This window comes from Tenrec ecaudatus, chromosome 14, assembly GCF_050624435.1.
Source record: "Tenrec ecaudatus isolate mTenEca1 chromosome 14, mTenEca1.hap1, whole genome shotgun sequence".
Lineage (NCBI taxonomy): Eukaryota > Metazoa > Chordata > Mammalia > Afrosoricida > Tenrecidae > Tenrec > Tenrec ecaudatus.
Window position 1 is genome coordinate 67,320,829 of NC_134543.1, and position 12,412 is coordinate 67,333,240.

The following is a 12,412-nucleotide window of genomic DNA, read 5'->3' on the forward strand; positions in this document are numbered from 1 at the left end:
CAGAAACCAAAATGACTCCATCTGTGGGAAGTGATGATGGAAAAACTCAATATCTGCAATTAGAATTAGGTCAAGGGCTGATTATGGAACAGACCAGCAATTGTATGTAAGTTCAGCCTCAAAGTGAAGAAAATCAAAACAAGTCCACAAAAGCCAAAATATAATCTTGATTCTACCTCACCTAAATTGTGAAAACATCTCAAGAACTGATCTGGTACATTGAATACTAATGACAGAAGATCTGATGAGCTGGGGGGAGGACATCAAGAACATCATTCACGAAGAAACAAAAAGATCAATAAGACAGAAAGAAAATGAGGTCAAAGTGGATATAAGAAGAGACAACGAAAATTTCTCTTGGTCATAGAGTAGCTAAGGTAAATGGAAGAAAAGATGAAGTCAAAGAACTGAAGAAAAAATTCCAAAGGCAGCTCGAGAAAACAAAGTGAAATATTATAATGAAATGTACGATGTCCTTAATCAAAATGGAAGAACACGTTCAGCATATCTGAAACTGAAAGAACTCAAGAAAAAGCCCCAGCCTCAAGTTGCAATGTTGAAAGATCCTATAAGGAACATATTGAATGATGTAAGTAAGAAGCATCTAGAAGTGATGCGGGGACTGGGAGGGTGCACAGCGACGCTACCAAAAAGAACTAGTCAACATCCCACCATTTCAAGAAGTAGCATGTTAACAAGAACCAGTAATACTGAAAGGAGTTCAAACTGTACTGAAAGTATTAGCCAAAAACAAAGTTCCAGGAATTGATAGAATCACAATTGAAATATTTCAACACACTGATGAAGCACTGGAACCATTCAGTTGGCTATCCGGAGAAATCTGGAAGACAGCTACTTGGCCAACTGACTGGAAGAGATCCAGATTTGTACCCAATCCAAAAAAGGGTGACCCATTAGAATGCTTAAATTATGGAATAATATCATTGATGTAGCAAGTAAAATTTAGCTTAGGTTACTCAACAATGGTTTTAGCAGTATATTAACAGGCAGATATCAGAAACTCAGGTCAGAATCAGAAAAGGACATGGAACAAGAAATTCCCTTGTTGATGTCAGAAGGACTTTGACTGAAAGCAGAGAATACTAGAAAGATGTTTACTTGTGTTTTTATTGACTGTGTCAAGGCATTCTACTGTGTGGACCATAACAAACCAGGGACAGTCTTGGAAAGAATGGGAATCCCAGAATACTTCGTTGTGCTCATGGGGAATCTGTACGTGGACCAAAATGCAATCACTTAAATAGAACCATTTCCTGGTTTAAAATCAGGACGTGTGTGTCAAGGATTTATCTTCTCACCATACTTAGCCAATCTGTCTGATGAGCAAATAATTACTGGATTATATGTGGGGTACCATAAGAAATATCTGGAACTCTTTTTTCAAAGCTATGTATGTAAATTTTTTTTACAAAACAACCTTATCACCTTCAGAGTACTCTCCATTACACTTGATACATTTTTCAAATCTGTAATTCAAGTCTTGAAAATAATTTTAAAACTCATCTATTTGGATGGCTGACAGTAACTCCCTCATTTCTTTCTTTACCTCTTCTACATCATCAAATTGCTGTCCTTCCATGTCCCTCTTCATTCAAGAAAACAAAAGAGGTTGCATGGAGTGAAGTCACATTGGCAAGAGACACGTGCTGGTTTTGTATTCTTTTTTTTTTTTTTTGCCCCAAACTGGCACATTGAGATGGCTGATTGAGTAGGTGCATTGTCGTGAGTGTAAAACTTGTCCCCCATGTGCCACAAATCAGGCCTTTTTTTGGTTGCACACTATTACATAATCTTTTCAGAACCTCTACATTAATCATCTGACCTGGTGGAAAGAACTCTAAATATACTATTCCCCTCACATCAAGAAAACAGATGAGCTCGTCTTGATCTTGGATTTCCCTTGTCAAGTTTTTGGGGGCAAGGTGATGATGTGCCTTCCACTAGTTTGATTGATATTTGATTTGGGGGTGGTAAGAATAGCACCAAGTCTCCTCGTGACCTGGGGCCGGGGGGGGGGGGGGGAGTCTAGGTCACTTCCGAGCTGATCTTTCAAAGCATGGCATGTTTCCAGTCAATGCTTCTTTGGTTGCTCAGTCAGAACTTGAGGCACAAGTTTTACAGTGACCCTTCTTATTCCAAATCTCTTGTTAAAATTTGTTGAACCAAACTCCAAGAGAGTCCAGATAACTCCCCCATCTCTTCAATGATCCATCATCAGTCTTTAAGCACAAGAGCATGAATTTTGTCAAGATTTTCTTCTGTTTCAGAAGTTGACAAACATGCAGAATGAGATTTGTCATCAATCGACATTTCACTTTTTTTGAAACAAGAAAACCACTGGCATACTTGAGTTTTTCCCATAGTGCTGTCCTTGTAAGCTGTGTTCAACATCAAAACAGTTTCTGCAGCATTTTTCCCAGGCAGGAAAAATAATTATAGCTGCATGTTGTTCTCTTAAATTGGTAATCACACAAAAAAAAACAAAGTTTGAGCAAAATTGCTTTTATGAAAAAATTCACAGTGAGCAGAGAGAACTTTCCCAGGCAACGCCACTGGGTGCACTAACTCAGAATGAGTTGCTCCATGCTCGCCTAGTAGGAAAAATGTGTCCTATGAAAGCTCTGTTCAGTGGAGATTTTTTTCTATTTTTTGAAGAAGAATTTTGCAGCAGGATTGTAGGAAGACTTACTAACCATGTAAGATATACAGATGGCACAACCTTAATTGCTGAAAGCAGGAGGACTTGAAGCACTTACTGATGAGAACCAAAGACTGTAGCCTTTCATATGGGTTACAACTCAATATAAAGAAAATAATACTTACAACTGGGCATCATGAAAAACAGGGAAAAGATTGAAGTTGTCCAGGTTTTTGTCAAGAAATCAAAAGCCATGTTGCTTTAGGTAAATCTGCTGCAAGATCTCTCTAAAGTGTTGAAAATTAAGGATGTTATTTTTAAGACTAAGATATGCCTAACCCAAGCCATTGTATTATCAATTACCTCTTATGCATGTGAAAGTTGGACATTGGAAAGGGAAGATGGAAGAAAACATGATGCATTTTAACTATTATGTTGGCCAGAATATCAAAAATACCATGGACTCTCATAAGAACAAATATGTTTTGGAAGAAGTACAGCTAAAATTCCCCTTAGAGGCAAGGATGGCAAGACTTTGCCTCCCATGTTTTGGAAATGTTATCAAGAGACACTAGTCCCTGGAGAAGGACATCAGCTTGTGGAGTAGCAGGTCAACACAAAAGAAGTCCCTCAACAAGATGGATTGATTCAGTGGCTGCAGCAATGGGCTTAAACGTAAGCATAATTGTGAGGATGGTGCATGGCCAGCTCGTTATTTCATTCTGTTCTGTTGTACTTAGTGTCATTACAAGATGGAGGTGACTCAGTGGCACTTAACAACATGTGTTGGAATCCACTTAATGGCAGTATGCACCAACTAAAGAACCCTGATGGCATGGCCAGTGAAGTGTTGTGTGGCTAAGTGCAGTAGGTGGATAGTTCAAACCCCTGGCCACAACATAGGAAAAAGATAAGGCTGCTTCCAAGAGATGTATAATCTCAAAAGCTCTATGTAACATCTCTGAGTGAGAATTGGTGAGGTTTGGAGATATATGGATAGTGGAATCCCTGGAGTCTTTCTATAATAAAAAAGTTGATAGCTCTGATTCACCCAGAGAAACTCTGAGGACAACTCTAAGGAGCTGCTTCTGAAAGGTTACAGCCAAGAAATCCATTGGACCTTCTATTCTGTAACATGAAGGATGACTGTGAGTCAGAATTGATTAGATGTGGACTGCTATCGTTGTTCCTTTGTTTTGATTTCATCTGGATATAATAACTCTAAATTTTAAAAAGAAGCAAACTAAGAATGATAATGCTTTAAGAACTTTTGAGAACAAAATCCTTAAGAATGTTGATTAAGTTACATTAAAACTCAATCTTTATAAGTCTTTATAAAAGGTAGTCTTCCTTTTCCGAAAACCACTAGACCTCTCTTTGTATTTTAGATTTAATAAATAGCAATTTATTCATTTAAAACAGTAATTACACTCAATTACATACATGAACTGGAGATAAGTACAACTAGCACCAGCACAATCAAAGGAATTTTGGAACTCTGACCCTACAAGATTATAAATATGGCAGGTGAAAAGAAATGTGTTGATTTAGTGTCTCTCTGCTGAGTAATAGGTGCATTCTGAAATTTCAAAGGGACATGCATTTTTTACTTTAGAGAAAATGACTTAGGGATCCTACAAATTTTCTAAATATCAGACACGTCCTTCTTGCCATATTGACATTTTCTATTAAAAGTGAGTAAATATTACAGCACAAAATCAATGAAGTAATTTCTCTTGGGGAAGTAATGCAGTAGGTAGTGGAGAGTTGATGGAGATATATCAGGAAAACTGACATTATGATAGGCTGCAAGGGGTCTGATGTAGAGCAACTGCATAGAGTGACATGATTCCTTATTGTGGAAAGCCTGAATTGCCAATAATGGAAATCACTGGGCGGTTTCACTATAATTGAGAAGGAATTAAAAGATTTATCTTAGTACAAGTCTCGGTGAGTTTTTAAAGTACTAGATGAATATGATTTTTAGTCTGTAACAACTCTCTTTTACTCATATATAACACATAATATTCCCTGGTAATTATACTTTTAAACAAGTTAAATCATTTTTTAAAAGATGAGATTTAAATATAATGAAAAGGTAAAATACTATCCCTTGTATTTGGGAAGGAGAAAACTTGAAGCAATTTTCTAAGATGAATCTATCTACAAATCAAATAGAATTCCCTGATGGTGAATCCAATTAAAATTTTTGCTAAAGAGCCTCTTGACTGAGTTCCTTGTGGATCTCAGAAAAAACAAACAAACTAAAATCAAGTTAATTATAACTCATGGTGAAGTTAGGATGGAGTAGAACTACCACTTTTAGGTTTCCAAGATTTAATTTTTGTAATTCATTTGTTAAATTTCACAGTTTCATTGGCATACAATTCACACATCATGCATTTCAATAGTTCAATCACATTCAGGAGTATCATGCAGCTGTCACCATAATCAATTCCAGGGCGTCTCTTCTTTGTAGTGCTTTATTTGTTTGTTTTTAGTCCTCATTTCCCACCAGCATCCTGCCATGTCCCTTTGACTCTATTAATCCAATTGTTCTCTAACATCTGAGTTTTGCCTGGAAAATCACAATCAAGAAGGCAAAATACAAACAAACATCTCAGTAACAATAGGATTAAGTAGAGAAGAACTTCAATCAGAAGCAAAGAAGAAAATGTTAAAAACTGAAGAAATTTTACATTGGATCCAGGGGGAGATCAATGACAAGGTACCACATTTTGACCTAATGGGAAATCAATACCTACCTCTATGACGTGATCACTGAAGATACGGGCGATATGACGAACTGTGATGCAGAAACCAGCTAGGCTACAGATAGACTCGTGTGTGTGTGTGTGTGTGTGTGTGTGTGTGTGTGTGTGTGTGTGTATGTGTGGTGGGGACGGGGTGGGGATCCTTAAAGGTTTGTCTTAAAACAAGTAGCCATCTAAATGAGATGCTGCCTAAGTCACACAGAAGTCTATATGATATGAGAATTGTAAATAATAAAATATAAACCCCTTGTGGAGAATGGTACTACAGATTAAATTCTGAGCATTCTGTTTGCAGAAGGCTGCGGGTGATAGTGAATGCCTGACACCTAATCACAGGGTCCCCCATACAGATTTAGCTTCTGGGGAATTTCCTTAGAATCGAAGGTTCTGAGACTGCAAATCACGAAGAAACACGTAGTTCAAAGTGCTGACCTTGAGGTCACATAGTCCACTATACCCACAGATGGAAATAATTGGTACCAAATTCAGTGGTTTCTAGTATGTAGTTGTCTTGATTTATGTAAGACTATAGGACAGAGTAGAACTGATCCTTAGAATTGATGTTTCTGAGACTATAATAAGCCTTTATGGAAGCAGACAGCCTCGTATTTCTATTATGGAGCAGCTGGTGAGTTTGAACTGCTACTTTCACAGTTAGTCCCCTGATGTTAACTCACTGAACCGCTGAACCACCGTTGCTGTTAAGTGCTCCAAATGATAGCAACCTGTGAACAAGGAACAAAGCCCTGCCCAGGCCTGCAGCATCCTCACAGTTGTTCTTGGACTAAGATCATGGTTGTCAGTCTTGTGTAAAATCCACCTTGTTGAGACCCTTCCTTTCTTTTACTGATCCGCTGTTTCATCAAGCATCGTGTCCTTTTCCAGGGACTGGTCTCTCCGAATCACGGAGCCTAAGTATGTGAGACGAAATCTCCCTGTCTTCGCTTCGGGGAGAACTCCTCTACTGAGTTACAGTCCCCGAAACCCTCAGAGGCAACTCTGCCCAGTCTTTTTTATGTGTGTGTCCAAAATGGGTTTATTAGAATGGCTTCCCACTCATCTCGGCTCAGGGTCTTTTAGTGCTGCTTCCGTCTGAAGGAGCGTCCTTCTGTGAGCCTTGCTTTTCCTCCTGTAGGCTGACAGAGGACAGTAGAGCAGCCAACACACAAAACTACTGTTTGTGCATGGCTGAAGACCGTGGAGATTTTATAGCAGCCTGGGCATTTGACATCCATGAAGTAGGAATTGGGGCTCTGCACCAGGCGCTTCTTCTTGTGTTTTTTCTTCTCTTCTTCGGGAGAGGGGTGAAGGAGATCCTTTGCGAGAGGCATGATCGCCGAGCAGTCATCAGCGCCGGAAAGGGACTCTGCCCAGTCTTACAGGGGAGCTACCAGTCATCACTGTGTCAGGAGCAGTGAGGGTTGAGCCTCACTTCTAAGGGGTATTCTGACTCTCCTTCCTCCAGGATCGACTGTTTATTCTTTTGCCAGTCTATGATACTTTCAGTATTCTTCAGAAACACCATCAGTCCAAGGCACCAGTTCTTCTCCTGTCTTCCTTATGCATTGACCAGCTTTCGCATGCATATGAGGTGATTGAACATCTCATCATTTGGGTCAGGCCCACCCAAGTCCTCAAAGTGACATGTTTGGTTTTTAACGCTGTTTGTGGAGATTTTGTTTTATTTGCACTGAGTTACAATCCACACTGGACGCTGTAGTCCTTGGTCTCCATCAGCAAGTACTTCAAGTCCTCACTTTCAGCAAGTAGGTTGTGTCATCTGCATATTGTCGGTTACTAATGGGCCCTCCTCCAATACTGACACTGCATTCTTCTTCACACCGTTCAGCTTCTCAGATTGTTCAGCACACAAATTGAAACTGTATGATGCCTATTGAGAGATATAGCGTCCAGGACTTAAAGGCTTGAAAGTAAACAAGAGGTCATCTAGCCCAGAAGCAACAAAAGCCCACATGGAATCAGCACACCAACATGTGTGATCATGAAGGGCTGAGGGGACCAGGTTTCAAACAACAAAGGCAGGGGGCGAGGGGCGGGAATCACATCACCATGAATGAGGGGAGTGCATGATGGGGACACAATGCCCATCTGTAGACAGCTGGACATCCCTTGCAGAGGGGTAGTGGGGAGGAGATGAGTCACTCAGGGTTCAGTGTAGCAACAAGGAAACTCAAAACCTTCCTCTAGTTCTTGAATGCTTCCTCTCCCCAATTATCATGATCCAAATTCTGCCTTGTGGACCTGGTTAGACCAGAGTATGCACAGTGCTGCAGTAGGGATGTGGAAACACAGGGAATCTAGGATGGATGAACCCCTCAACACCAGCGGTGGGAGTGGCAACACCAGGAGGGAAGGGGGTATAGAAAGGGAGAACAGATCTTGGGGATCTATGTGTAACCTCCTCTCTGGGGGATGGGCAATGGGAAGGTGGGGAAGGGGTGACGCCGGGCAGTGTAAGATAAGATAAAATAATAATTTATAAACTATTAAGGGTTCATGGGGGAGGGGGAGCAGGAAGGGAGAGGGAGGGAAAAAAAGGAAAATGAGCTGATTCCAGGAACCCAAGAGGAAGGCAAATTTTGAGAATGAAGAGGGCAATGAGTGTATAAGGGTGCTTTACTCAATTGATGTATGTGTGGATTGTGATAAGAGTTGTATGAGCCCCAATAAAATGATTTATTAAATTAAAAAGAAACAGTGTGATGAAAGGCGACATCCGTGACACAGCTTTTCTGATGTTATGCCATGCAAGTATCCCTGTGTCCTGCTTCAGTGACTCTTGGTCTGTGTCCAAGTTTGCATTCTCATAATTAGATGCTCCGGAGTCTCCACTCTTTGTAATGTGACCCACAGCTTGCTGTATCCCACACAATTGAGTGCCTCTGCATAGTCAACGGAGCCTGGAGACAACATCTCTCTGGTATTCTCTGCTCTCAGTCAAGATCCAGCTATCCTGGTATCCTTTGTTCTCTTCTAAATCCAGCTTCAGGTTCTGGCAGCTCTTTGCCAGTGGACTGTTGCAAGCGTTGCTGCGTTAGTTTCAGATCATTTTATTTCCATGTGATATTAATGCTATTGTTTGGTAGTTTTCATAATCTGTTGGAACAGACACAGATATGGATCTCTTCAGATTGGTTGTTGAGATAGTTAAGGTTTATTGTGCCAATCTGGCTGATAAACAGGTGGGGTTAGTTGAAAGGAGAAGAGATCGTTGACTGGGTGAGCCTCGCTTTTCTAGTTCTCAGGTCTCTTTCTCTCTGCTGGTCGGACCAGGGTGCAGCTGCCTTAGCCAGTTCCCTGCTTCAGCTGGTGAGGCTCACTTCCTGAGAGACATCCCCAAGGAGAAGCCACATGGACCTACCCCGATGCAGCCCTGCGTGCTGGAGCAGCCACATGGAGACCCTGCCAGCGCTGAGATGCTTACACGTTCACTGATGTGGATTTCCTCCTGCAGTCGGCGTCATTGTCTGTGCTTTGTCAGATGGAGGAGGACTTTGTCTATCCGTGTCTGACATATGGGCTCATGTTGGACTTATGGGCTTGGACAGCACCAGGTTGGGATGGTTTCTTAATGTACACTTACTCTCCTTCCCATGTTCCCCTGACCTCCAGGAGAGGGGCAGGGGTGGGTGGGAGCCACCGCCCGCTGGAGCAGCAAGTCTCGCTGGGAAGAGAAAAGCTCAGGCCCCTCTTCAGCTGCTCTTTCCTCGCATGAGGCCACGCGGAAAAAGAACACGGTCTGTCCCTTTGTGCTCGACGGAGCATCACACAAACCCAACTCACCGGCTTCGAGTCGGTTCCGACGGCCGAGTGCCAAGGACCCTGTAAGGACGCAGTGCCACTGCCCCAGAGGGGGCCCAAGGTTGTATGGACGCCCTCATGGAAGCAGGTGGCTTCCTCTTTCCCCTTGCAAAGCATGGCTGATGGCCTCGAACCACTGACCTTCCTCTTTAGCTACAGCGCCACTGGGGAGTGTTCCTGTCTGGTGATCCGGTTCTTTAAATAGGAAACACGCTAGTGGTCTGGTTTCTGCATATGTGTTTCTGTGGATTTGTTTGTCTAATGATTTATTCAGACTAACACAGTTGGCCAGCTGTCTTCCAAATTTTGTGCATAGGCTAGTGAGTGCTTCCAACACTGCCTAAGATTTCTGAAGCACTTCCCTTGGCATTCTGTTAATATCTGGAGACTTGTTTTTGCCAACGCCTTCAGTGCAGCCTGAATATCGTCTTTCACTACTATTAGTTCTTGATCATATGTTACATCTTGAAATGGCTGTGTGTGTGGCTACTAGTCCCTCTGGTCCAGTGACAACATGTATTCCTTCCATAGGCACCACTAGGGCTCCTTATTTGAGGTTGTAGGTGACTTGAAATGAATGGAAGATATTAGTATTAATATACCATCTGACAACTAATAAAGACACATTGTAAAAATTCACCAGGAGCTTTGCAGACTTGGAGTTGAATCTTTGGAGTATGTTAGTGGAAAGAAGAAGTAAATCTTTGCCTTCTCCTTATGGCAACGGAGTGTGCTTTCCAGCCTTTTCTTCTGTGTTCATTACTAATTAGCGGTACCTGGAAGCAGTAGTCAAACAGCCCCATGATGCATTGCACTGGGGCAAATCTGCCGCACACGGGCGAGCATATTACTCTGAGAACGAAGGGGAGTTCAGCATAAGCCAGGCTGTTTTCAAGCACCACACGGGCAAGTGAGAGCTGACAGCAAATATGGAAGGCAGGAGGAGAACTAATGCTTTTGAATGATGGACGTGTGAAAACTACAGAAAGAACACCGGGTTGGCAGAAGGACAAACAGCCAGAATGCGCATTGCAAGTGAATGCAGTCAGGTTGTCTCACTTCTTTGGACGTGTTGTCAGGAGAGACGAGTCCCTGGAGAAGGACACCGCGCTTGGTAAAGAAGAGGGTCAACTAAAAGGAGGAAGACCCTCAATGAGTTGGAGTGACACAGTGGCTGCAGCAATGAGCGCTGACATCACAGTTGTAAGAGTGGCTCAGTTCTGGGCAGTATTTGCTTCTGATGCATAGGGTCCCTATAAGTCACAACCGACTTGACCTCTACTGAAAACAACACTCTCCTGGATTCCTTTGAAAGCACTCACAGTTTGAGCCTGGAGTCATGTATACTTACAGAACGAACAGATTTAGGCCTCAAAGCAATTTCCAATCCACTTGGAAAGGAGCACTGGGGCAGCTGAAGCGCAGTGAACAGAGTCAGATGTAATTGAGTTGATGGTTTATTGTGAAATTAGTGCTCTATCTTGCACACACAAAAAATTACTTCTAGTAGTACAGATCAAGGGCCCCAAATAGGGAAAACAACCATCACCAGGAACTGAACTTTCTGATTGGTCCTGTAAAGGCGGTTTTTACTATTTTAACAATAAAAAAGCAAACCGTGGTCTTATGAGTCTCTAATAGTAAAACAGAATTCTTGGGTTTTATTTAATAGCTGTCTATATGGCTCAAACATCATGCTTGTTGCTCATCTAGCTGCACTGAGGAGCACAAATACAGTGTCATTTCTAAGTTAGTATTAATGTAGTAATGACTTCAAGTAGCAGAATTGGGAAGCCAGGGCCAACACACAGAAACAAAAGCATCCATACAAAGCTGTAGATTCATGTGGCAAAGCTTCCTTGCTTTGTTGGAAGCATAAAAGACAGCATGGAGTTTGTGCTTTATACAAGCCAGGAGAAAATGAGAAGGGAAATGTGCTGAGGAGAAAGAATCCGGTAGAGGTTTGAGACTTGGAACGAGGTTTGAGACTATTCTAACAGTGAGGAATTATTTGTCCTGGGTTCCTCAGATGAAAATCCTGAAAATTTACTTGTGAGAAAATTGGTTTCAGGGAATCCTACGGTACATAGTTCTACTATGTCATACATAGGACCAACATGAGTGAGAATCAACAAAAGGCCAGTTGGCTTTATATTCATTTGGGATTCACAGACTTGATGCAAACTACTTTTCTTACTAACTCTTCTAGTAGAATTGAATTCTGCTTTTATCTCATGACATCTGCTCACCCTTGGGCCATACATGAACTGACAGGCAACAAGTGAGTCTTAGTGGGTGAGCTTTATGGTACTCTTCCATAGCTTCCTATGGCTTTCTTCCACAGTACTTAACATACTTGATAACTATTCAAATGTGAATTTGCATATTGTCTGTCATTATATCCTAAATTTATTTAAAGCAAAGAGACATTTTTACTTTATTTACTGTTGTGTTCCCAGCATGTAATTCCATGTCAAAGGTATGGTAGATGTTCAATGATATTCATTGAATGAATGAATGAATGCATGAATGTTCTATTTCTGTTCCATTTCTTTGTCTACTTCAAAGACAATGTCTCCATAAACAGAAATTTGATGGTATTATGTGATTAGAGGGGAAATGAAAGATTTAAAAAAATAGATGGGAAGATCTAACTGTATTTAATATCTAACTCTATATAGAGGATAGGAAAAGAGATGTCAATGACGTGAACTAGGTGAATAGAAGCATTTTCTCTTCAAGCTCATAACCCCGAGGATTGGTACACCAGAGACCACTGGTCAATAACAACATAGACTGACACTCATTTTGATCTTTTCTTTGCTTCCTGTCCTTTTAATAACCTTTAACTTTTTAAACATATGATGTCCTAGATGTAATCCCCCATCACCTGTCTGTCCGTTTCTTGTCCTGTGGTTGTGTGTCTTGCTGTGATGCTGGAAGATGTGTCACCAGTATTTCAAGTGACAGCAGTGTCACCCAAAATGAAGAGGTTTTAGTGGAGCGTCCAGACTAAGAGTAGACAACAAAGAAAGACTCTGCTGCCCTCTTCAGAGGAAGAAGCCACTGAAAACACTATCCATAACTTTGACGCAGTGTCAAATACTGAACGCCCAAAGAAAGGAAGCAAAGCATTGTCAGAGATACTGCTAGAGGT

General features: G+C 41.4%; 1 protein-coding gene across 1 annotated transcript; it reads right to left on the bottom strand.

Moving 5' to 3' along the window:
- Positions 1-6,508: 6,508 nt before the first annotated feature.
- On the bottom strand, positions 6,509-6,768 carry LOC142426240 (small ribosomal subunit protein eS27-like). Its single transcript, XM_075531695.1, has one exon. It carries the CDS (start codon positions 6,762-6,764, stop codon positions 6,510-6,512), a length of 255 nt encoding a protein of 84 aa, XP_075387810.1. The 5' UTR covers positions 6,765-6,768; the 3' UTR covers position 6,509.
- Positions 6,769-12,412: the final 5,644 nt, after the last annotated feature.

Coding starts and splice junctions, on each gene's coding strand:
- LOC142426240 (XM_075531695.1), bottom strand. CDS start 6,764: ATGCCTCTCGCAAAGGATCTCCTTCACCCCTCTCCCGAAGAAGAGAAG.